This window comes from Podarcis cretensis (assembly GCF_951804945.1).
Source record: "Podarcis cretensis genome assembly, chromosome: 7".
NCBI classification, from domain to species: domain Eukaryota; kingdom Metazoa; phylum Chordata; class Lepidosauria; order Squamata; family Lacertidae; genus Podarcis; species Podarcis cretensis.
The window spans coordinates 2,332,325-2,358,292 of NC_137176.1; the positions used below are offsets into that span (position 1 = coordinate 2,332,325).

Sequence of the window (25,968 nt, forward strand, 5' to 3'; positions counted from 1 at the left end):
AAAATAAATGCAAAGACAAGATTAAGAAATAAAAAGGAGTTCTTCTTGAACAATAAGGTTATACATCATTCTAAAAGGACCTCCCTGAAGAATACCACTCTTGACTTCAGACTGCACTCAGAGAGAAATTGAAGGGGAGTTGATAAACTCATCTTATCCTGCAATACCTTTCTAGACTGTGCATGTATGCCACAACACTAAGCACTGGCAAGCACTGGGATGGGCGATAAGAAAATCAACAAACTGAGATCACATACCAGTGGCTTCCTTAAAGGTAAAGGGGCCCCTGACCATTAGATCCAGTCATGACCGACTCTGATGTTGCAGTGCTCATCTCGCTTTACTGGCCGAGGGAGCCAGCGTACAGCTTCTGGGTCATGTGGCCAGCATGACTAAGCTACTTCTGGCAAACCGGAGCAGCGCACGGAAACACCGTTTACCTTCCCGCCGGAGCAGCTTCCTTAATGAACCTTAAATGAAGCCACCATTCACAATCTATCTTAGATAAGTAATGTTCACACTCACAAAGTGTTAAAAATAAAATCATCTCGTATATAAATGCAGTTACTTTTGACTCTGTTCACCAACTGGCAAAACAGATGCAGGAATGGAATTTAGTCATTGTGTCCAACAGCATTGTAAATAAAGTGGAAATTAAACTACAGCAGAAAATAGCACTTCAAATGATTCAGACACAATTTTTATCAACCCTGACCCAAATACATCAATGGCAACCACTTAAGTACTTACCACTCCATCTATTGCCATGTAGAGAAGCCGCCTCGGTCTCACAATATTAAAAAGCCTGTCAATATACTCAAATATGGCCACCATCATTTCATCTTCATTTTTGGGTGCTGGTCTGCAATGTAAGACATTGTGTCAATATCCAAACAATGTTTAATACAAGCTACCAATTTAATGTACAAATGTGACTCACTTGTCCTCAGGATGTGTACAAGGGTGGATGATGCCATTCATATCCAAATACAGATTATCAAATTCCACTTCATTAGGGTTTGGTTTGCTGGAGTCAATGGGAATTTTGATACCATTACATTCTTTAGGCTGCAAACAATGAATAGCAAAAGATTTTTAGATGTATGAATCACATTCAAATCTGAAAGAAAAACACAATCAAGGAAACATGGTGGAAATGCAAAGGAAATTCGAAAGGCAGGCTATGCTTTATGAAAGGTAGCTAAGCTATCTCACCACATGCCTATGGGAATCTTTTCTCTCTTACTCCTCTTCTCTCTTACAAGTACTTTTAGCCAGCGTTAGAAACTCAGATACATAAGCTAGGTACAAAATGGCTCCTTAAACCAAGGTTACAGTCACAAAAATGGAATGATTAATATCCAATTTTCTGCAAGATGGCTCTAAAGTCTTATTTTTCAAATGATGAAGTCACTGTGGTCGATTATCAGTTAAACATCTGGCTGGTACAGATGACAACCTTGAGCTAGGTTAAGAACTTTGAAGTCCGGTTAGACTGGCAAAAATTTATAAAAACTGTAGTGATATCTGTTGGAGATGCAAAAACGGGGCAGGAACCTTACTACACATGTGGTGGGAGTGCAAAGAGATAGTGGGATTCTGGGAAAATATTTATAATGAATTGAAAAAAATGTTTAGATTATCATTTGGGGGAAAAAACCAGAATCCTTTCTCCTAGGTATCATGTCAGAGGAAATAAAAAGAACGGTCAGACCAATACTTATGTATGCGACTACGGCGGCAAGGTTATTAATTGCCAAAAATTGGAAAAGCAGCAGCATCCCAACTAAAACAGGCTGGCTATCTAAAATGATGGAATACTTCCATACTGCCGAATTAACAGGGAGGATAAGAGGAGATATGCTACAAAAAGTGAATAAGGAGTGGGCTATCTTTAAGGAATACATCAAAATCTATATGGAAAAAGTAGAATTTTTGACAGATACTGAGTGAATCCAGAAAATGATTAGAGTGAAAGTAAAGTAAAGTTAAGATAGAAGAAGAGATCAAAGAAACAATGAAATGTCTTTAAGCTAGTTGGAAAAATAAGGTAGCGTAACAAGAATGGCTGGAAGTCAAGTCACTTTGTAGGTGTCCGTGTGGGGAAGGTGTGTAGGTATGTTGATATGTATAGTATAAGTAGGTATTATACAGAGTATTGTAGGTATGTTTTATGCTATGAAAATAAGGTAGTGTATTGCATATATGTATTGTGTAAATGTAAATGTAAGCATTTTATATGTTATAATAAATTAAACAAAAAAAAGGTTAAGAACTTTGAGAACTTAAAGAAGAAAAGTCATTTGATTCAGGGACAGTTCACATATACGGTATATTGGCCTATTCCTACCTCTTTTTCTTAACGGTGACAGGGACCATTCACAACATAAGTATATTCTTCCTAACTGTGAGCAGCGCAGTGGGGTGGGGTAAGTGAAGACAAGCTACAGCAATTAACTATAATGTCATTCAGTGCTCCTGCTCAGGCTGCACAGAAAAAGCATTTTGGTTCTTGAAATTCATTCTGATAGTGCAGATAAAATATAAGCGAGAGAATTCTACAGAATGTTGTCTTAGTGTGTGAAAACAGTCAAGATCCAAGGATCCCGATGATGCCAGGCACCATCCTGGTGCCCAGGCACATAAATCAAATTTCACTATCTATGCAACTAAGCACCTGAACTGTTCTTGTCAAGAACGCCAATTTGCCAGAGGCCAATTTAAATGTAGGCAATATTTTAAAAGGCTGAAGGTGTAAAAAGTCTTCAGCGGATTGTGCTGTGGGAGTCGAGTTAAGAGGACATAACTGAGTGTAAGCAAAGCCCTCATATGTCATAATGCGGAATCCCAGGCCAACTGAGTATTAGGATAGACTCCCTCTACCATTTCTATGAAACTGAGCACATATGCTATGATCAGATTGTAAAGGAACACTACAGGCATAGTTTAGAGAGCCATTCAAACATCACATTCTGCTTGCCCCTACAATTTAAAACTCTCAAGCTTGTTTTCTCCTGCTCCGGTGGATAGGACTCTAACAAATGGCTTCAAGTTACAAGGAAGTAGATTCTGACTAAAACCTCAAGAATAACTTTCAAACAGTAAGAGCTGTTTGACAGTGGAAAAGACTCCCAAGAGTGGTGGTGGCCTCTCCTTCCTTGGAGGTTCTAAAGCAGAGTTTGGATGGCTTTCTGCCATGGATGCTTTAGTTGAGATTCCTGCATTGCAGGGTGTGGACTTGATGACCCTCAGGGATCCCTTCCAACTCTACAGTTCTATTATTTCACTACATATGTTGATGAAGATGGTCTTGGATTTGGTTTTGAGAATCCCAGAACAGCAGAATTGGAGGATCTCAATATTTATGCCAAACTCACTTCAACTGGGGTGCTGCAAGACTTCATGGCCACCATGACAACTATAAGGCTGTCCCAAAATGTCATTGTCCCACGCTTGTGGTAGGACACTCCCAATTTAAGGTCTCTCTTCTGAGCAAAAGGATGGTGGTGTGATAGTGCGAGTGGTGTTGTAAATAATGACTAGCAGTAACCAGGAATTCAGACAGGAGTATTTCTCAACTCTACTTGAAGATGCTAGAGCAGGGGTTGGCAACCTAAGGCCCATGGGCCACAAGTGGCCCACGGGGGTCATTTAACTGGCCCATGAGCTGCCCCCAAACTGAGCTGCCCACTTGGCGAGTCCTCGTACGCTGCGCTAAATCAGCGCAGCGCGGTGCAGGGACTTGCTTCTGCGACGCCAGAAATCGCGCCTGCACATGTGCAGATGCCGGAAATCGCAGGCGTGTGCGCGCAATCCGGCCCATGGAAGGACCTCCGCTAGAGTGAACTGGCCCAGGTGAGGTAAACCTTGCCAACCCCTGTGCTAGAGGCTGAATTTGGGATCTTTCATATGCAAAGCAGACACTCTATCACTGGAATGCCCCCCCCCCACCAAAAAGTCAACTATTCACTTGAAACCATGGGATCAGATTCTTAAGGTGAAAACCCAGATCTACAGACGTATTATGCCTGCAGCCATCCAAGGCCCTGAAGCTCTTCTGGAGACATCTGGCAGAGGGTGTATCTTAGCCACTTAGCAATGCTAGAGCCTCTTTAAGTTCTTCTTCTAACTCTCAGCTTTGCAATGGCTATTTAGGTGTTCAGACCTTTGTTCTTCTCTCCTAGGGATTCACACTGGAAGCTGTTCCCATTCTTCTGCATATGACTCAGCCATAGCAACCTGGATATCTGCTACTTATTGCTTAGCAACTTTAATATTTATTACTTATTGCTTAAGACTCCCACCACAAATCAGTTTCCTCCAGACTTTGTTCAGAATCCCAAATGCTCACATTTTCCCCAAAGGAGCTTACGTGCATCTTAAATTACTGATATTACATCTGCAATAAGCAACAAACAGAATGTGCAGGAACTAAATACTTGATCAAGAACAGAACAACCTTAAAAGTTAGCTAGCAAATAAAATTATACCAGATATTAAACTCTGGCCATTTTCTTGAACATTTGCAAGTCCTTGTAGAAGAACTCTGTCAAATCATGCAACTGGAAACTTTTCACAAGCAAGAGGAATTGTTCTTAAAAATAAAACACTTTGCAGGGGGCAGAGGCAATAATATATAGTACGAAGAAAAACAACAATATAGTTTATGTTTGCAGAATGTCCCCCAATTTTATAAAGCCGATAAGCAACCACCTGTCATTTTGTAAGTCTTTCATCTCTCAAGGATTGCAATCCCATATGCATTTATTGGAAGTAATGCAACAGAAAACACTAAGACCTATTCCAATGTATGTACAATGGTACCTCGGGTTACATACGCTTCAGGTTATAGACTCCACTAACCCAGAAATATTACCTTGGGTTAAGAACTTTGCTTCAGGATGAGAACAGAAATCGTGGAGTCACACGGGATAGCATTTTGACTGATGTGCTGCCCACAGTGCTACCCAGGTGACTTATGATGCAGCGTGTGGGGCAGTTTCATTCAGCATCAGCAATTTTACCTGTGGGTCAGGCAGGGCGGCACTTTGAGTCTTGCACCACCTGCAGCACCATTTTTACTTGTGCTGTGGCACAGGCAGGGGCAGTTTCACTCAGTGGAAGCAATTATACTTGTAAGTTGCACAGGGCGGCATTTTTACTCTCACACTACCCAGGTGATTCACATTGCGGCACATGGGAGGCAGGTGTTTTACTCTTGAGTCTTAGGCACCATACATCGCCTCCATAGATCTAAAACTGGTCACAACTGGACCATGCCAAGTTGCAAAACGCACCTAGCACATGGAGAGTTTCAGACACTGCCTAGGACCACAAAGTTATTCACCACATGTAGGACACATATCATTATAGCTAATAGATACTAATCATGTTCTGGCATAAATCCAGCATGGCAAAGACACTCAAACTGCTTTCAGCAAAGAACTCAACAGAACAGCAGGGGGGGGAGATCAGCAAGGAAAAGTTAGAAACTCTAAGCAAAAGATTAAAGTTACTAAGACCAACATAGCTCCAGTCTCAAGTTCTCCAGAGAGCAAAGTACAAGATGTGTTGATTACTCTATTTATATCCCACCTTTCTCCCAATGCATGATGCAAATTGGCTTATAGCAAAAATTAAAACATATACAACTAAAGCCATGCAATATAAACATTTTTAAAAGTAAAATAAGTAATCCTATTAAAAACAGTGCTGAAAACACTTAAAACCATTTAAGAGTGTGCATGTACACACACAAATGCAACACACAAACAAGTAGGGTTCAGAATTTCCTGGTCGCTAGGCACATTTCGCAACTGGGGATGGTTTGCTTGCAACCAATTTGAGATGTCTTGTTGCAGGTAATGCAACTGACATCTCCACCATCTAAGTGCATGCCACAGTGTGAGTCAGCTGGCTGGCACTGCTGCACAACTTGAGAATAAAATTGCCACTGTATGTGCCAGCTGGCTGGCAAGTACAACATCCACCCTCAGAAGACCCTGCCACAATAGCCTGTTAGTGGCCAAAGACCGGGGGTGGGGGGAGCACTTGCCTGCCAGCAAAAGGAAGATTCTCTCTTTGATCCTCCTCAATCGTGTCTGTGGAGGTGGTGGGACCAAGAGAAAGACCTCCCCAAAAGACGTCAAAGTCTTAGCAGGCTCATATAGGAAGATCATCCTATCATCCTTCAGATAGCCTGAACCCAAACCACATACAGTGGTGCCTCGCAAGACCTAATTAATTCGTTCCGCGAGTCTCTTCGTCTTGCGGTTTTTTCGTCTTGCGAAGCACGGCTATTAGCGGCTTAGCGGCTTAGAAAAAAGGGGGGGAAAGAAAAAAAATTGCAAGAACTCGCAAGACATTTTGTCTTGCAAAGCAAGCCCATAGGGAAATTCATCTTGCGAAGCACCTCAAAAGACGGAAAACTCTTTCGTCTTGCGAGCTTTTCGTCTTGCGAGGCATTCGTCTTGCGGGACACCACTGTAGGTCATAACCTACATTATGGGTCATAACCAGCACTTTTGATTTGTGCCCAGAAATAGATAGAAAGCCAGTAAGCTGGTGTATCAAGGAATTTCCATTCTCCCTGTAACATTGCCTGGCTGTGAGTCATGAAGGCCACTCCCACCTGGCTTAGGGGGCGGAGTCCACTCTTTTGCCCCATCTTTTTGTGCCTGTCAAACAGCCATGTCATGCTTATTGTAATATTTTATTCTCTTGTTAATTATGCTGTTTTAAATGTGCATTTTATAATTGATTTCACTTAGCAACTTTTTTTAATGTTTAAGATTGTTTGTTTGTTTTTGTTAACTTACTTTGTGTTAAATATGTATTCTGTAGTTGGCCACCTTTTTAGTGTTTTATTTTGAAATCTCTGAGATGGTATTTTGGTTTCCTGTTGATTATGTTGCTTTGAGTGTGTACTTTATATTTTATCTTCTTCAGAAATGTTTGATTCTGGATTGTTTTATTGATGTTTAATATGCTGTGAACCGCTTTGAGATTTTTCTTAAAAATATAAAGCTGTATAGAAATTTATAAATTAAATTAATTAACTGGATCCAGTGAGCAATCTGGCCATGTGAACAGACAGCTCCAGAGATGGATGCAGCTGATGCACTAGTTTTGAATGTGCTAATGCACTTCTGGCTACTGCTAAAACCTGGGACCTAATAATAATAATAATAATAATAATAATAATAATATATTTATACCCCGCCCATCTGGCTGGGCCTCCCCAGCCACTCTGGGCGGCTTCCATAGAAACCAAAAATACAGTAAAATATCACACGTTAAAAACTTCCCTGAACTCTTCTGAAGGTCAGGTAGTTGTTTATCACTTTGACATCTGATGGGAGGGCGTTCCACAGGGCGGGCGCCACTACCGAGAAGGCCCTCTGCCTGGTTCCCTGTAGCTTTGCTTCTCGCAATGAGGGAACCGCCAGAAGGCCCTCGGCGCTGGACCTCAGCGGGCAGAATGATGGGGGTGGAGACGCTCCTTCAGGTATACTGGCCCGAGGCCGTTTAGGGCTTTAAAGGTCAGCACCAACACTTTGAATTGTGCTCGGAAACGTACTGGGAGCCAATATAGGTCTTTCAAGACTGGTGTTATATGGGCTCGGCGGCCGCCCCCAGTCACCAGTCTAGCTGCCGCATTCTGGATTAGTTGTAGTTTCCGAGTCACCTTCAAAGGTAGCCCCACGTAGAGTGCATTGCAGTAGTCCAAGCGGGAGATAACTAGAGCATGCACCACTCTGGCGAGACAGTCCGCCGGCAAGTAGGGTCTCAGCCTACGTACCAGATGGAGCTGCTAAACAGCTGCCCTGGACACAGATTTGACCTGTGCCTCCATGGACAGCTGTGAGTCCAAAATGACTCCCAGGCTGCGCACCTGGTCCTTCAGGGGCACAGTTACCCCATTCAGGACCAGGGAATCCTCCACACCTGCCCGCCTCCTGTCCCCCAAAAACAGTACTTCTGTCTTGTCAGGATTCAACCTCAATCTGTTAGCCGCCATCCATCCTCCAACCGCCTCCAGACACTCACACAGGACCTTCACCGCCTTCACTGGTTCTGATTTAAAAGAGAGGTAGAGCTGGATATCATCTGCATACTGATGAACACCCAGCCCAAACCTCCTGATGATCTCTCTCAGCGGCTGCATGTAAATGTTGAAAAGGATGGGAGAGAAGACAGAACCCTGAGGCACCCCACAAGTGAGGGCCCAGGGGTCTGAACACTCATCCCCCACCACCACTTTCTGAACACGGCCCAGGAGGAAGGAGCGGAACCACTGTATGACAGTGCCCCCAGCTCCCTCAAGACGGTCCAGAAGGACGTTATGGTCGATGGTATCAAACGCCGCTGAGAGATCCAGCAGAATTAGGAAACAGCTCTCACCTTTGTCCCTAGCCCGCCGGAGATCATCAACCAGTGTGACCAAGGCAGTTTCAGTCCCATGATGAGGCCCGAATCCCAAGTGGAAGGGATCCAAATGGTCCGCTTCTTCCAGGCGTGCCTGGAGTTGTTCGGCAACCGCTCGCTCAATCACCTTGCCCAAGAATGGAAGATTTGAGACTGGGTGATAGTTGGCCATCGTGGCCGCATCTAAAGATGGTTTTTTAAGAAGCATTCACCACCCCACGAAGCCCATCGCCCAGTCCTTCCCGGCTAGCTTTTATAAGCCAGGATGGGCAAGGATCCAGGAGACAGGTGGTTGGTTTCACTCGTCCAAGTAGCCTGTCCACATCCTCGGAATTGATCCCACTCAACTTGACTAGACAGAACTCTAGCACTCTCCCGCCCCGGCCCTGCTCCCACGGTGGAGTCTACTTCTTCCCGAATCTGAGCGATTTTATCTGCAAAAAAACTTTGCAAAATCATTGCAGGAGAACATGTGGCCCGTACTGGGCCCCGATGTAGCAGGTGGTTCCGCTAAATTGCGAACCACCTGAAAAAGTCTCCTGCTGCTGTTTTCTGCAGATGCAATAGAGGCGGTGAAGAAATTCTTCTTCGCCGTCGCTATCGCCACTTGGTAGGCTCGACGTTGAGCTCTAAGCTGTGTCCGGTCAGATTCGGAATGAGTTATCTGCCACCAGCGCTCTAGCCGTCTCAACGATTGTTTCATTGCCCTCAGATCCGTGGAAAACCACGGGGCTGTCTGGGCTCCATGCAATTGGAGAGGGCGCTTCGGAGCCAAACAGTCAATAGCCCTGGTTAACTCCACATTCCAGCGGGCCACCAGGGAATCAGCTGAAAGGCCATCAACATGGGATAAAGCATCCCCTACCACTCTCTGGAAACCATTTGGATCCATTAAGTGGCGGGGGCGGACCATCCAAATTGGTCCCACCTCCCTGCAGAGGGGATGGGTCGCAGAGAAGTCCAGTTGCACCAGGAAGTGATCTGACCACGGCACTTCTTTCGTTTCGCTTTTACTTAGTGTCAGATCACCAACATCCATAGAGGTAAACACCAGGTGCAAGGCATGTCCGCGGCTATGGGTTGGGCCAGACTTATTCAGGGACAGCCCCATGGAGGCCATGCTTTCCACGAAGTCCCGAGCGGCCCCTTGTAAGGTCGTGTCGGCATGGATGTTAAAATCCCCTAGAACGACCAAGCTAGGTGTCTCCAGGAGAACATCCGCCACGACCTGAAGCAGCTCGGCAGGGAATCCTTGGTGCAGCGGGGAGGTCGGTACACCAAAAGGAATCCTGTACTGCCCTTATTACCCAACTTCCAGAACATGCACTCGGAAAACTGGGTCTTCCCAATAGGACGCCTGGTGCAAACTAATGACTTCCTAAAAATCACTGCAACTCCCCTCCCCGCCCACATGACCTGGGTTGCTGTGCGTAAGAGAAACCTGGTGGACAAGCAGTGGCAAGGACAGGCCCATCTGCTTCATCCAACCAAGTCTCTGTTACACATGTCAGGTCAAGTCCTCCATCCATGATCAAGTCATGGATAGGCTCAGGGCTATTGTTGTTGTTAATTAAATCTGTATACCATCCTTTATACAAAGATCATAGAGCAGTAACAACATAAAAATATAAAATGAGAACACAAAATACATTTATAAACCCAATAACCCCCCTCCCACAAACATTTAAAGGACCACAGAATACTCAAAGGCCTGACTAAATGAAACATTTTCACCTGTCAGCTTGTCCATGTCCTCAAGTCTTACCAAATGAAACTCATCCAACACAATAGGACTAGACCAGGCCCATCCAACTTCCAAGAGACTGTGATCTACTCACATATAAAAATACTGGCTGTGATCTACCCATTGTTATTGACGAGATCTACCATCTATCTACCACAGACATCCAGTGATCTACCGGTAACTCACAATCTACCTGTTGGACAATGCTCTGGACCAGTGTTAGAAATTCAGGTATATAAGCTAGGTGCCAAATGGCTACTTAAACCAAGGTCACAGTCACCAAAATGGAACATCCAGTTGCCATTTTTGGTCAAGACAGCTCTAAAGTCTTTTTTTCAAATGATGAACTGACTGTGATCGATTATCAGTTAAACATCTGGCTGGTTCAGATGACAACCTTGAGCTAGCTTAAGAACTTTGAGAACTTAAAGCAGAAAAGTCATTTGACTCAGGGACCGTTCACATATATATTGGCCTATTCCTACCTCTTTTTCTTAATGGTGACAGGGACCATTCATAACGTAAGTATATTCTTCCTAACTGTGAGCAGCGCAGTGGGGTGGGGTAAGTGAAGACAAGCTACAATAATTAACTATAATGTCATTAGGTGCTACTGCTCAGGCTGCACAGAAAAAGCATTTTGGTTCTTGAAATTCATTCTGATAGTGCAGATAAAATATAAGCGAGAGAATTCTACAGAATGTGGTCTTAGTGTGTGAAAACAGTCAAGATCCAAGGATCCCCAGGCACACATTTCCAGATGGAGATGATGCCAGGCGCCATTTTCACTTGGTCGCAAGTGGCAGATAGTCAGGTGTAAAATGTGCCTGGTGCCTGGCTAATTTCGAACATTGCTCTGGACACGAATCGTGCTTCATCTGTTGTGATAGATGAGTCAAGATCCTGGTAAAAGAAAGTGATTTTTTCCTCAAAGCGCTCCACAAACAAGTCTCGGTGAGATACCACTTCCTTCAGGCCAGACCGTGAAAGGCCCCAAACTACCTGAAAAACTCTGCCAGATGACACAATGAGGATGTAATGGAGGCAGCAAAGTATGCCTTTTTTGCTGCCTTCTGTGCCACTAGATATGCTTGATAATGAGCCCTCACAGTTTTCGATTGCATTTGACTGGAGTTTTCCTCCACTCCCATTCAAGCAACCTTCCAGCTTGTTGCCTCGCCCTAAGTTCTGGAGTATAGCAAGGAGCCAATTGGGCTCCACAAAGTGGGAGAGAGGGCTCAGGGTGATCATGTATGGCACAAAAAGACCATAAATTAAAACCAAAAAAACTTATGTATTCAGTGCAGGGGGAACATTCAATGCAACACAGGCTTGTTGGCCAGGATTGCAGTAATATGCTCAAACTATCTTGCCCCAGTGAGCAAGCTGGCCGCTGAATTCTGCACCAGCTGAAGTTTCCAAACCGTCTTCAGAGGCAGACCCACATACGATGCACTGAAGTAACCGAGCCTAGAGGTTACCAAGGTACAGGTGGCAGCAGTTAGGTATCCCTGTCCAGATAGGGGCGAAGGTGGGCCGCCAGCAGAAGCTGAGGGAAGGCCCTCCTGAGCCTCAAGCAGCAGCCGAGGCCGCCCCCTCCCCCCCCCCTTCGAGGGCACCGGGGCTGCTATAGGGCAAAGCCATCTTCAGGCTCAAAAGGGCTCCCAAGCACGCTCCCGCCTGCGGAAGGGGCTGATCTCGGGCGAAGTGCTGCGCATCTGCGCCGCGGAGCAGGAGAAGCCCGAGGGGGCGTTGCGGGGAGGCCTGGCCAGATGCCCCGCGGCCCCTGGCGCCCGGCCCTCCCCGCCTGACCAGGCCGCGCAGCCAGGGCCCCGCCCCGCCCGCCCGCCCGCCCGCCCGCCTCACCTTCTCCTCCACGCAGGACACGATGATGGCCGGGTACTTGCGGCTCAGCCAGCGGAAAAAAGCCGGAACCCCCATCGGACGCCTCTCGCGCGGCGGGCAGCCCGGCAGCACCGCGAGGCAGCGAGAGGCAGGAAACCGGCGCAGGCGGAGGAGCGCTTCCGGGTCACCGGGTCAGGAGGGAGGGAGGGGCGCCTTGAAATTTCTGCCCACGTGACCGGCGACCTCGCTTGACGCCTCCATCTTGGAACCTGGAGGGAACATGCGCACAAAGAGAAAGCGAAGGCTCGGAGCGCGCGGCCGTGGGAGCATGCGCGCTTGGAAGGGCTCGGGCGCCTGAATGCTTTGCCTGGGCGCGCGGCTTCCCGGGAGTCACGTGAGAAAGACTCTCGCGGGAAAGGGGGAGGGGGAGGCGGGGAGCTGGAGTCCACGTTCATGCCTCTTTATTGGCATAACAATATCAGGATAGTTGTGGGCTTAACAGACATGTAAAAAAGCAGTTTATAATTTTAACATTCTATATTTTATCAAAGGTTGTTTCAGCTTCTAAACGGTATATGGTACAGTAGTTGCATTATAGAAATTCGGATTTCCGTTGGAATTAATAACATGGATTAAGGTATTGTAGCACCCTGCTTGTGGTTAACGCTTAGCTGGAATGAAATATTCAACGCAGCAATAGAGAAATTAAAATAATAATTTATTTGTCAGACAAATAAATATGAGGCACAGTGGTATTTGGTTACCAAGCTCTGGCCTGGCCTCCTGCCATTCTGGCCAGCACTTATATTTCCTTAATCCAGCCCCCTTGCTCCTCCTGTGGCTGCCTCTGTCCAATCAGCCTGGTTAAAATTCCTATTGGCTGTTTGCTAGAACCAATCACAAAAGATACACCCATTTCCTCATGCCCTTTTATGGGAAACAAAAAGATATATATTCTTCTATCTATAAATGACAAATAAGTAGTAATATATCTTACATGTGTCTCAACAAGAAACCTTAATTACCAGCTCACCTCTTGCCCTATTGCCCTCCAAAACAGATGGTTTAATAGTTTTAAATTTTTATCTTAAACAGATGTCAAGGATCTTGAGTTCACATCAACATTGAAAGATCTCCTTCTTTTGGAGGTCTTTAAACAAAGGCCTGACAACCATATGTGTGCTCTAATGATGTTTCCTGCTTGGCAGGGGGGGCTGGGCTGATGGCCCCTGTGGTCTCTTCCAACTATATGAAATAAGAATCTAGCATAAGGATTTAACATTTCTTAGTTTCTAATTCCTTTGCATAATTACATTTAAGCCAATATATTTCATACATTATCATAGATAGCATTTTAGAAGAATAAACCTTCTCAAAGTAAAAAAGGAAGGAACATTTTACAGTCTCAAAATAAAAATAGGAAGAAAACCTCTTCTTCTGTTTACACTCCCTTCTCCAGCCAAGCCAGTTGCTTTTCTATTTGCTCTTGGCCTTTTAACCTTAGGAAAATATGGCTCAAGTTTAATGGGAGGCACATGGTTTTATTTTACTATTTACCAAGTCTTAATTATGTTTTTTCTCAGCTTTTTTATATTCTGTAATATGTAGGGTCAGTGTAACCTTGGCTCTCAGCCTGTAATTCCCTTTTTACGACTTTGAGAATTGTTTTCTGCTATAAATCAGGGGGCCCCCTTGTCCAGGAGGATAAACATCTTGCCAAAGTACTTAGGCAGCTGGTCTTCTGCCTGGCATGAAACATTTGAAAATCTTTAAGCTCATTTTAAAATGCAGGCCCTGATCAAAAATATAAGCCTAAGTAAAATGCAGGCTATGATTAGATGCCTCAGTATTACAGTATATTATTCACCCTTGCTTTTGAATATTTGCTTGGAACCCTTTAGCTTGTGCTATTGGACAACACAGGGAGATCTATGGAGCAGTCTATAATTCAGCTGAATATATATTGGTTTTATTTGCAGATGATATTCTGTTTATTTCTAAGCGTCATGTTACTGTTCCCTGTGGCTAGCTCACTTGGTTAGAGTGTGGTGCTGATAACACCAAGGTTTGACCCCCACACCTTCATGGCAGGGGGTTGGACTAGATGACCCTCAGAATCCCTTCCAACTCTACAGTTCTGTTCTATTATTCCTGTGTTGATGCAAATGATAGATGCCTTTGGTAAAATATCAAGTTATTCCATTTGTTGTTGTTTAGTCGTGTCCGACTCTTCGTGACCCCGTGGACCAGAGCACGCCAGGCACTCCTGTCTTCCACTGCCTCCCACAGTTTGGTCAAACTCAAGCTGGTAGCTTCGAGAACACTGTCCAACCATCTCATCCTCTGTCGTCCCCTTCTCCTTGTGCCCTCCATCTTTCCCAACATCAGGGTCTTTTCCAGGGAGTCTTCTCTTCTTATGAGGTGGCCAAAGTATTGGAGCCTCAGCTTCACGATCTGTCCTTCCAGTGAGCACTCAGGGCTGGTTTCCTTCAGAATAGATAGGTTTGATCTTCTTGTAGTCCATGGGACTCTCAAGAGTCTCCTCCAGCACCATAACTCAAAAGCATCAATTCTTCGGCGATCAGCTTTCACTTCCATACATCACTACTGGGAAAACCATAACTTTAACTTTACGGACCTTTGTCGGCAAGGTGTTGTCTCTGCTTTTTAAGATGCTGTCTAGGTTTGTCATTGCTTTTCTCCCAAGAAGCAGGCGTCTTTTAATTTTGTGACTGCTGTCACCATCTGCAGTGATCATGGAACCCATGAAAGTAAAATCCCTCACTGCCTCCATTTCTTCCCCTTCTATTTGCCAGGTGATGGGACCAGTGGCCATGATCTTAGCTTTTTTGATGTTGAGCTTCAGACCATATTTTGTGCTCCATTAGCTGGTACAAAAAGGAAATTGAAGCCAATAAGTGAAAATTTGCATACCTACATATTTAAAGGTAAAGGGACCCCTGACCATTAGGTCCAGTCGTGGCCACCTCTGGTGTTGCAGCGCTCATCTCGCTTTATTGGCCGAGGGAGCCGGCGTACAGCTTCCAGGTCATGTGACCAGCATGACTAAGCCACTTCTGGTGAACCAGAGCAGCGCATGGAAACACCGTTTACCTTCCCGCCAGAGCGGTGCCTATTTATCTACTTGCACTTTGAGGTGCTTTCAAACTGCTAGGTGGGCAGGAGCAGGGACCGAGCAACGGGAGCTCACCCCATCGCGGGGATTCAAACCGCTGACCTTCTGATCGGCAAGTCCTAGGCTCTGTGGTTTAACCCACAGCGCCACCTGCGTCCCTCACCCATACATTTAAGGAATATGAATTCCACATTTGTTCCAAATCTGTTAAATATTTAGGTATGTCAATACCAAGAGCTATAACTCAGTTAATAACATATCTATTTAATTCATGACGTTTTTTAAATTAAAAAAGCGCTCAAATAGATTCAGATATATTATGTGAAATGGCCGTCAGTGCCTCATATTTGTTCGTGATCAGTTTTTATACCAAGAACTAAATTACTGCTTCCTTCATACTTCCAAATTTGACATATTTTGCATTTGATACTAAAATGTGAAGTGTTATCTAGTCAGGAACAAGGTAAAATAACATTACACATAGTGAGTTGCCTGCATTTAAGATCTGACGCTTCTGCACAAGAAAACCAAGGCTGCAATCCAGTACATACCAACTTGGGCGTAAGCCCCATTGACACAAGGAGACTTCTGAGTGTATATGTAGGCCTTTGCATGGTAAGTTAACTATACAATGAATTTTTTTAATGACTGCTTGGGTGTCAGCTACTTATTGTGTATTTTCAGCATTTGCAGAAAATAACATTGAGGTTGGAGGAAAGAAAAGCCAAAGCAGAAATCCAGCAGGTCTTCAGAACTATGGTTGTTCCAAGGACTAGAAGCAGGAAAGAAATGTGCACTATAAAGGAGGCCAAAACAGCCCCTCTTCAGCACCCCAGTCCAAAGAATTCACTCATCCTTCACAGTTCTGACCTCATTCATTTGCTAAAAATATTGAACTTTGGGAGCAGCCAGGCTGACTTCAAGGAAATCATTTAGTGGGGTGCCTGCACATTTTACTTTATAAATTTCCACCTGCGCCTTTATAAATCTGTTGATACCTTGGGGGGGGGGAGGAACACTACAGCTGGAGAAGCCATCTGCCATTATCTCTGCTTCCCTCCCTTGCACTTCTGTTCCTTCCTATGGAACAGTTTTATAATCTTTTTAACCATCTGCTTCTTGCCACACTTGGCCCATTTCCCAAGTGGAAAAGGACTACCTCTAGCAGAGCAGATGCAACTAGGGGGGAAGCTGGAAGGAGCGTGGAGGGAAACATCAGCAGAAAGTACCATGAGCTGTCATCACAGCCTACTGATATTCTGCATGCCTGATTGAGGGGGCCCAGGGCCATGGGGCTCACCAGAGGATGCCATTGGGATGCTGGGGCTGTACAGAGGGCGCTGCATCACAGCCCAAATAACTCCATGATAACACAGTCATGTGCCTTCATGCCATGCAAATCTTCCCATGCAGAGGTCACCTTCATCCCATCCTTGGTCCCAAGGGCCTCTGCCCAGCTTGACATTAATGGCAGCTGCCACACCAACTTGGCTCAGGACAGCACCACATTAGCAATGCAGCAGAACCACAATGGTGCCAAGTACAGGTGTTGAGTGGCATGCTGCAAGGCTCTGTAGAAGAGAATCTGCACTGGGTGTGCTTTTGGCCCCACACCCAGGCTGCCTGCTGCTGCTGCTGCCAACTCAGTGTGCACCAAGCCTGGGCCAGTGTTCAACCTTCAGCATGTTGGACAGTTCCCTGCCTTGACAAGGTGCCATGGGAGCTGTCCAGCATTTCAGAGTCAAGGCTGCTGGATGCTGTTGATGTCTGTAGCGATCTTCATTCCTCCCTCCTCCCCACAAAAGCCTTTTATTCTTGCTTTACAGCCCAGACCTACTATGAGGGAAATGTGCTGGCTATTTGAGAGGATTCACTGTCCAGCTTGACTGGCTGGCAGTGAGAAGCAGCATTCCGTACTACCCCATACCAGTTGTCAGACAGGTATCGCTTGTTTGCGAAGACCTGCAGGTGAAAGGCAAAGGACAAGGGACTGGGCATATTGCTTCTAAAGTGGGGGGGGGGGGTCGCAGAAGTGTGATGGGTTGGACTCTGTACGAAGCTTTATACAGTAGTACCTCGGTTTTTGAACAGCTTGGTTCTCGAACTACTTGGAACCCAAACACTTCAAACCCAGAAATGAGTGTTCCGGTTTCCGAACTTTTTTCGGAAGCCGAATGTGCTCCGATTTGCGTGCACATTTCTGTTCTGAGCGAGCGGCTTGGCTCCAGCAATGACTGCCGCCACTTCCTTCCCTTCCCTTCCCTCTGCTGGGAAGTGCCTATTTCCTTGGTATGAAGTGGAGTTGGGTGGCTCCTCGGAATGTAAGTGACTGGAGTAGGGAGACTTGGAAGTTGGCAACTCTCCCCCAGCGCGCAGAGAGACAGTGTTTGGGGGGGGAAGTGTATGGTGGGGAAACTATGCTGGGCAGGTTGACATTCCTGCCCCCTCGCCTTCCCCCCTCCCGTTCTAAGCCCGACCCCAAGCGAGGTCCAGGCGAGGCAGTGTGGGACCACATTCTTGAGCGGGGCATCGGGGTGCTCACACTGCGTGCAGGCTCCAGCCCACCCGGCTCAGCGTCCAGCAGCTAGGAGCGCAGCCAAGAGCAGCCGCCACTGCCTCCTCTTCATGCTCCAGTGCTGCTGCTGCTGTGTCTGGGTGCCGCCATGCCAGGGATGCACAAGCAGTGCCCAAAGTCATGCTGCCCATAGTGGGGAACGTGGAAGATGCCGGAAAGCATGCAGGGGGGGGGAGAGGGCTGACTTGGGTGTGGGGAGAAAACTTTTGCCTCCCTTTCCTTCCTCCCCACTTAAAACTCCCCCTCCCGCATGCAGTTGGCCACCTCCTTCCCCACACGCACCCCATGCTCTCGTCCCCTCCACTTAAACTCCTCTCTCCGCCTCGTCCCTCCAATGGCAATGGGTAGATCACTGCCAGTTTTTGATACTGGGTAGTAGATTGCAAGGTCCGTATGGTTCAAGCTATGGTTTTCCCAGTAGTGATGTATGGAAGTGAGAGCTGGACCATAAAGAAGGCTGATCGCCGAAGAATTGATGCTTTTGAATTCTGGTGCTGGAGGAGACTCTTGAGAGTCCCATGGACTGCAAGAAGATCAAACCTCTCCATTCTTAAGGAAATCAGCCCTGAGTGCTCACTGGAAGGACAGATCGTGAAGCTGAGGCTCCAATACTTTGGCCACCTCATGAGAAGAGAAGATTCCCTGGAAAAGACCCTGGAGTTGGGAAAGATTTAGGGCACAAGGAGAAGGGGACGACAGAGGACGAGATGGTTGGACAGTGTTCTCGAAGCTACCAGCATGAGTTTGACCAAAGTGCGGGAGGCAGTGGAGGACAGAAGTGCTTGGCGTGCTCTGGTCCATGGGGTCACGAAGAGTCGGAAACGACTAAACAACAACAAAAAGTAGATTGCAGCCTGATTTATGGCTTTCATTTTATGGCCTCATTAGATAGTAAAATTCATATTAAACTGCTGTTTTAGGGGTTGTTTTTAATTGTCTGGAACGGATTAATACATTTTGCATTACTTTCCATGGCAAAGCACGCCTTGGTTTTGGAACGCTTTGGTTTTGCAAGAGACTTCCAGAACGGATTAAGTTTGAGAACCAAGGTAGCACTGTAATTATTTAATGTCCACAGGAAGTCCTTCAGACCCATCCTGACTGCCATGGCTGCAGCTGGTGAGCAGGCTACAGCCTCTCCTGATCCATATAAGTGGAGTAAGCCATAGAGTAAGCCATAAGTGACCGAAGAATACTACTAACTAGTTGCTAAGAAGCCTAGGGTGGTTATTTGCATTCATTGCAGCGGCAGGGTGGGGGGAGCTGTTGAGGAGCAGCATCAGAAGTGGTTTGTTGATCACCTTACCCAAGAAGAAAATATTAGTGACTGGGCAACAGTTGTTGTACATTTCTGGATCCCATTATGTATTCTTGAGGAGGAGGTGTGACATCATCATGTTCAGGGCAGTTGCAAGCAGCCCAATATTCCATTGAACAATACTTAACTATAGACTTTATAGATTTCAGTATATGAAACAAAAATCACACAGGTCAATACTTTAAATACACAACAGTAATAAGAGTTTCTTTAAGTACATTGTCAAGAGTGCATTTTATTAGAACAAGACAAAGTAAATACAAAAGAAAACATTATGTGGCTGAGTCACACATCTGAAACTTTGATTTCTGAAATAATATGGTTTATTCCTACATCCCAATGAAAAAAGACAAAATTGCAGGGGGGCATTAGGACAGAAATGAATAGAAATCTGGATCAGTACTGCAGCAGGGCATGGTTTCGGTCTGGATCACATACACCTTCCCATGACTGCTAATCACTTAAATATCACACAATTAGTAATTTTGTGAATAACAACAAATCTGTTTCCCCTCCTAAATTTGGCCCAACTGCACATTATAGGTAAGTGCATATAACTGTAGTCTGTTAGACGTTTTTTGAAGAAAACACCCCCTGCTTTTAGTGGAGCAATCGGCAACAAAGAGGGAAGGAAAACAGTACCCTACCCTCAGTTTTCCTGTTTCAAATTGATTTGTGTGCCCCCTGCCCAAGTTTTGTGAATTTCAAACAAGGAAAAGCATTACATTCACCCTGGTTCTAAATCACCCCCTAGGAAAAACTTCTTTTGAGCTTTTTAGAACATGTATGTGGGGGAAATGTTGGTCCTCAATCATAGAAGTCATCAAATTCATCTTTTTGTGAGGAATGCACTTGAGGACGCAGTGCTTCTTCAATCTCAGAGTTACTGTCGTCAGAATCACCCCAGAAGGCTGCATTAGGAAAACAAAATATAGCATATAACAAATAAAAATGGCAATATCCGGTTTTCAACAGGCAACTGTCATGACACAGAGGAATGATGAGAACCACCACCTGGGGAACCCCCAGGGGAAGAAGGTGGTGGTGGGACAGAAGAAGAAGAAGAAAGTGGTGGTGGGACAACGATAAGTGGCCAGAGTGAGAAGAGTAGGAAGAGGAGGTGTTGGAAGCTGAGGAGGTAACAGGGTTTGGTGAGATGGGCGAGTCTGTGGCAGAGAGAAGTCCAGAATCAGAGGCTGAAGCAGGAGAGTGAGATGAGGGAGGCCAAGACAGAGAGATGAGTCAGATGGGTGTCTCCCCCTCCTGCTGCAACAAGCTCCCTGCTGGTCTCCCAGAACCAGGAGAAGCATGAAAAGTGCAGAGGAGAGGTTGGCTTCACACAGGCACAGTCTCAGATTTCTTGGGGGAAACCCTGGTAATAATAACTGGTTTCATGAAACAGATTTTTGGTGCAGAAACTGTGGGATGGGGAGCTGCTTATAATCAATTGAAGAATAAATTTCATTTTCATTAACATTTTCCAGTTGGGATCTGCTGGTATGGATGGCTTACACTCACAGAACTCTACCCTAACTCTAAATTCTTACTCCTATATGGTCTATTAAGGACTTTAAGTTATCTGTTAGCTTCTCAACATAGCTGTTGTTGGGTGACCCACAAAAATGCCATGCATACTTCTTGCCTTTCCAGCATGTTATGACTACTGGGGCAAAGAATATCCTACTATTCAGGTGCTGGTGTATCGTGTGTGTATATATCCTATAGAACAAGAATGATCTTGGGCTGATGGGAAAGGGATATTGCTGTCATGAAATTTCTTCTGATGCCTGGTCAAATATCCCAGTAAACTAGCCTTTCCCCAACCTGCTGCCCTCCAGATGTTTTCAACTACAGTTGTCATCAGCTTCAGCAAAAGTGGCCCATGATCAAGGATGACAGGAGTTTTAGTCTTATAGAATTAATTGCTACAAGTGATGATTGCCACTGGCTGCATTCAAAAGTGGGGAGTTTATATGCAGCTATTATCTATGATTTCTGTATACCAACCGCTCTGGGCAAACAAATGTTAGAGGGCTGTTGCCTTCAGGTCCTGCTTATAAACTTCTCAGATCACTGGCTGACTACTGTTAGAAACAAGTTGCTGGATGGACTAGATGAACCATTTGTTAAACCGTCTTGAATCTTCCCGTGTTCTTACAAACCAAGGTGGAAGGCAACCCCAATTGTTTATGTTATTACAAACTCTATACTTACCTTTGGATTTTATTGTTGATACCATTCCCCTTTGGTTTCCATCCCTATAAAAGATATTTTAAATGGGTTAGGAAATACATTGACATCAGTGCTTCTGTGACTATACCCAAACATACTTGGACACAGTTGTGAAACTGAACACGAACAGGGCAAGAACACATGGATCCTTTTAAAAGGAGTGGCCACCTTGAAAGCATCTTCATCATGTTCTGTACATATTTACCTTTTTCTATACAAGTATTAGCTCTGAAAAACTATTTCTGCAAGTTTTCAGCATGGTTCACTTTCAATGAAGGACAGAAACCATGAAGGATGTTTATTGGCTGCAGCTTGTAACATTAGCAACACATCTTCCTTCTTCAAACCCAGAATAGTTTTGCAATTGTTTGTGATTTAATAATATATAGATATCTAAACATATATTTGCCATAAATATATATAAAACAATAAAATACAAACACACCATGTGACACAAGCTGATAAATGCTAAGGCAAATTGAGAAGTCAGCTTCAAAGCTCAGAAACAGGACTCACTAGTGGCAATATTAAAATGTTATGCATCTTCACTCTTAATATCCATGGGAAGCCCAAACCTGTAAATAAGTTTTAAAACATATATTACACAGAAACTGCCTTCATTTTGTAGGAAACAGATTTTCTCTGAAGGCTAGCTCCACTGTAAGTATAAAAGGGCTTCAAAATTTATTCACATTTGCCAATTTATTATACTGAATGTCCTTGGCTAAAGATACCTGAGCTTTTAAAAAGTCAACAATCTGGATTCTAAAAGGTATTAGAATAAAATTTAATTTATCCACTATATTCTTGTTCGCCAGCTTGAATATGTATTGCTAGGACTCAACAGTTGGGTTCCCATAGTCTCACCCTGTTCCTATGTAAATGATGTAGGCTTTCAGCTGCTTTTGATCTACCTTGATGCAAATACAGTCACCATTCTGTTCTGCTAAATGAATGCTCTCATATCTTGAGCATCACAGACCCTTTTGAATCTGCCAAACAAGCTGGAATCATTTTGATCTTTTGTGTGTTGCATGCATATTGTGCTGCTGTTGCTGTGAAATAATCTCATAAGGGACAATGATGTTAGAGAATTAACTATTCTATTAAGAGTCTTGTGATAAAGGACCAAAAAAATGGACTTCCAATCTATTTTACTGTGGGAGATCTAATAGAGGAAAGATGGCGTTTTCTGACAAAACCTCCTTAAACTGGGAATACAAACATTATACATTTTCACTGCAGTCTAGTCACCAAACCTGCATCAAAAAATTATTAATCTGTAAATATCAAGTTTCAAATTCAAATTGCTTTGAATTGGAGGACAAACAAATTTGATCTTTCTCAGTAGCACTTCTTCACAGCATGTTCTAAGAAATTTTGTTTTAAAAGCTGAACTGGAGAATTCTCCTGACCTTCATGCATGACCCTCTCAAGCTGCTTCCCCTGATCTGTAGTGATTCACCCTTCCTACTGCAGCCCCCAGTGCAACACACTAGGCCTTCTCTGTGGAAAAGCTTTAATTAATAATGGAAGAGACAGACTGCAATGAAGGGAGAGGTGAGAATTAACAAAATTAAATTTAAAATTGGGAATTCTGTAAAGCCATATACGCTGATCTGACAATGCCCCCCCCCCACGGGTGTCAGCACAATGTAAAACCCCTGAATCTATGACTGGCAATCCATGCACAGACTCCTGGACCTATATGTTCACTGCCAAATGGATGGATAACATTGTCAACACCACCACCACCAGTTGGGGGAATCTAATTCCAGCTATTCTCTTCCCTGCTGCTTTCCTTCTACAAGGGATCAGTGCTGTGTTGACATTTCCAGGACTACTCATCCGTTTGGTAGAGAGAGATCTTCCATGCATAGCTGTGTGTACTGAGCCTGTGGCTGAGGATGTCCGCAGAGGGAGGGGCATATAGGTTTTTCCAAAATGTACAAGCACATTAAAAGTACAGTGGTACCTCGGGTTAAGTACTTAATTCGTTCCGGAGGTCTGTACTTAGCCTGAAACTGTTCTTAACCTGAAGCACCACTTTAGCTAATGGGGCCTCCTGCTGCCGCCGCACCGCCAGAGCACAATTTCTGTTCTCAACCTGAAGCAAAGCTCTTAACCTGAAGCACTATTTCTGGGTTAGCAGAGTCTGTAACCTGAAGCATATGTAACCTGAAGCGTATGTAACCCGAGGCACCACTGTACCGTATTTTTCGCTCTATAGGACGCACTTTTTCACCTCCAAAAATTCGTTCTATGGAGCGAATGCAGGCTCCTTGGCTTCAGCAATAGCAACGCGAAGCCTCCGAAGCGCAGAGGGAGCGCTCCCTCCACGCTCCGGAGGCTTCGCATTGCTTTTGCTGAAGCCTGGCGAGCGAGAGGGGTTGGTGCGCACCAACCCCTCTCGCTCTCCAGGCTTCAGGGATAGCCGCCTGAAGCCTTCGGAGCGCAGCGCGAGTTCCCACCAAATGAAGCCAAACTCGCGCTGTGCTCTGAAGGCTTCAGGGATAGCCGCTTGAAGCCTCCGGAGCTTCGGCTTCCTTTTGCTGAATCCGGGAGAGCAAGACTCTCCTGGCTTCAGCAGAGAGGGAGAGCTGCGCAGCGCCTCTTCAGCCAAGCGGGAGGAGAAATGGAAGGGGCTCCATTTCTCCTGCCGCTTCGTTGAAGGGGCGCTGAGCAGAGAGGGGGAGAATTTTTTTCTTGTTTCCCCCCTCTAAAACAAGGTGCGTCCTATGTTTGGGTGTGTCCTATAGAGCGAAAAATACGGTAGTTGACGGAGAAAACAGGTGAGAAGCCTGCTAACAGCTAATGCTTACATTTAGAAACTAGCAAATACAATCAAGAACATCACAATCTGACACTGTGCTTGTTTCATAATTAAAGACAAATAATTTCTCCACAGAAAGAAGATGGAAAAAGGCAAATTAAAATTGAGAGTATAATATTGCAGAACAATATCTTCTAGGTGAGTTTACTCCAGATTTAATACAAAATGTATTTGTGAAGCACAATTCAAAGATTTTCTTTTTCACACATCTATCTTCAACTTTGATGAACCTAAGTCCAATTCCTCAGGGCTTGGAGTCTTCTCCCTGCCTCCCATCCCCCAAAAAGCACTTCCAGGAAATTGAAATCTTGAAGGGAAAAGTGATGGGCGAAGCGGCTGCTTCACAAATAACCAGCAGGGAAAGAGTTAGGCAACTATTCTTATAGGTTCTCTGATCATAAATCTCCTATGTGTTCTCTTTTTGTGGTGGGGTGGAGAGAACCAGTGAGGAAAAGAAGCATGGAACTGCACATAATGTGTACTTTATGTACCACCCTCCCCAATCTGCCTTTCATGCTGCGAATTGTATCCCAGCTTTTTCAAAGCAGTGTCTGACGTAGTGCACCCATTTTGTGTAGCTTACACATAATTTCCTGCTCCCATGATCATTTCTATTGTGAGGTTGATTAATACCCCCCCCCTTGTTTAAGTAGGGCAACATTTCTGCATTTTTGTCACCCTTTATTGACACTCTGCCTCCCCATCAACAAAACTTCTTTTTCTTTCCAGCTTTGGTCAGATGCTGGAAGTAAGCTGCACTGGTCAGTAGTGCCTGAGGGCAAGGAACTTCAGGAAGATAAGGGAAGGAATCATTCATTACTCCTCAGCTGCACATCCCTTTTGCCATCATATTTTTTTTGGTCCTCAGTATTCCAAGCAAGCCCTCCACATACAGTGTTAGGAACATACTATCACAGATACTGCAACAAAACTCAAGTGGAAGAGGTGCAGTCTTGAAATATGTGGGGGTATGTGTGTGGAATCAGGAAGGCATACAGCATGGATGACTTCAACTGCCTTCAAAGCAGCATTTTCTTCCCTGTTTTTGTTGTATGTTTTCTTCTATTGACCATGATCGGGAGGAGGAAATAAACTACAGCTGCATATAGGACTTCCCAATTTATATTCTCTCTTTTTGTACAACAGCTTGTACAGAAGAATCAGTGGAGGACTGAGGGAGAGAGGCACAGAGGCCAAGAGAGGTGTGGGAGAAAGGGACCCGGTTAGGGATAGGAATCTCTGCTTCTCCAGATGTTGCTGGAATACAACTCCCATAAACCCTGTCCACTGACCATGCCAGCTGAGGCTGATGAGAACTGTAGTCCAACAGTTTCCCTGTCTCCCTGTCCTTGGACAAGACAGATGAAGGAACCTCAAGAGATATGGTCAAAGAGATGAAACAGGAAGATACCCAAAGTAATTATTTGCATTAGTTAGCCAACAAAACAACAAACCTGGGGGGTAGGGGTGGAACCTCAGACATAACGCCTATTAACTTCCAGGGGAGGATCATAGCAGATTAAACATCTTTTGTTGGCAAGCTGCTGACGGAGATGATTACGTGCTGATTGATGATAGCCAGACATAAGTCTTGGCTATCAAATTCACTTTAGAGAAAAGAGTTAGCAGGGAAATAACTTCTGATGCTCTGAAAAAGCAGTTTTCTGTGTCAAGAGACCAAGAAACTGTCAGCTCCTGGAAACAGAGTTAAGCAACTTATGAGCTGAGGAATCAACATCTCACCCAAAACCCATGAGATGGGCATGGGATCTGCAAAGGTTTCCTTTCTTAATTATTTCTGAGACAGTTATAATTTATAACTGAGAGAGATTTATCTGCCAGTGGAAATTTACATGTG

The 25,968-nt window shown here is 44.8% G+C and overlaps 2 protein-coding genes across 9 annotated transcripts in view; both read right to left on the reverse strand.

Moving 5' to 3' along the window:
- The window catches only part of XRN2 (5'-3' exoribonuclease 2), a 65,004-nt gene extending 52,798 nt beyond the window's left edge, over positions 1-12,206 (reverse strand). The window contains exons 1-3 of one of the 2 annotated variants that reach the window (XM_079983496.1): positions 12,038-12,203; positions 941-1,068; positions 751-862 (exon numbers count right to left, since the gene is read on the reverse strand). In XM_079983496.1, coding sequence (XP_079839622.1) covers positions 751-862; positions 941-1,068; positions 12,038-12,112 — 315 coding nt within the window. In that variant the 5' untranslated portion in view covers positions 12,113-12,203. Of the gene's footprint in view, positions 1-750; positions 863-940; positions 1,069-12,037 lie in introns of both variants that reach the window. The other variant, XM_079983497.1, reaches the window with a different exon arrangement.
- Positions 12,207-19,260: 7,054 nt separating this feature from the next.
- The window catches only part of KIZ (kizuna centrosomal protein), an 82,047-nt gene continuing 75,339 nt past the window's right edge, over positions 19,261-25,968 (reverse strand). For 6 of the 7 annotated variants that reach the window (XM_079983555.1, XM_079983554.1, XM_079983551.1 and 3 more), the window contains 2 exons: positions 21,260-21,303; positions 19,261-19,956 (listed from right to left, as the gene is read on the reverse strand). In XM_079983555.1, the coding sequence (XP_079839681.1) occupies positions 19,853-19,956; positions 21,260-21,303 (148 nt within the window). In that variant the 3' untranslated portion in view covers positions 19,261-19,852. Of the gene's footprint in view, positions 19,957-21,259; positions 21,304-22,692; positions 22,784-25,968 lie in introns of all 7 variants that reach the window. The other variant, XM_079983550.1, reaches the window with a different exon arrangement.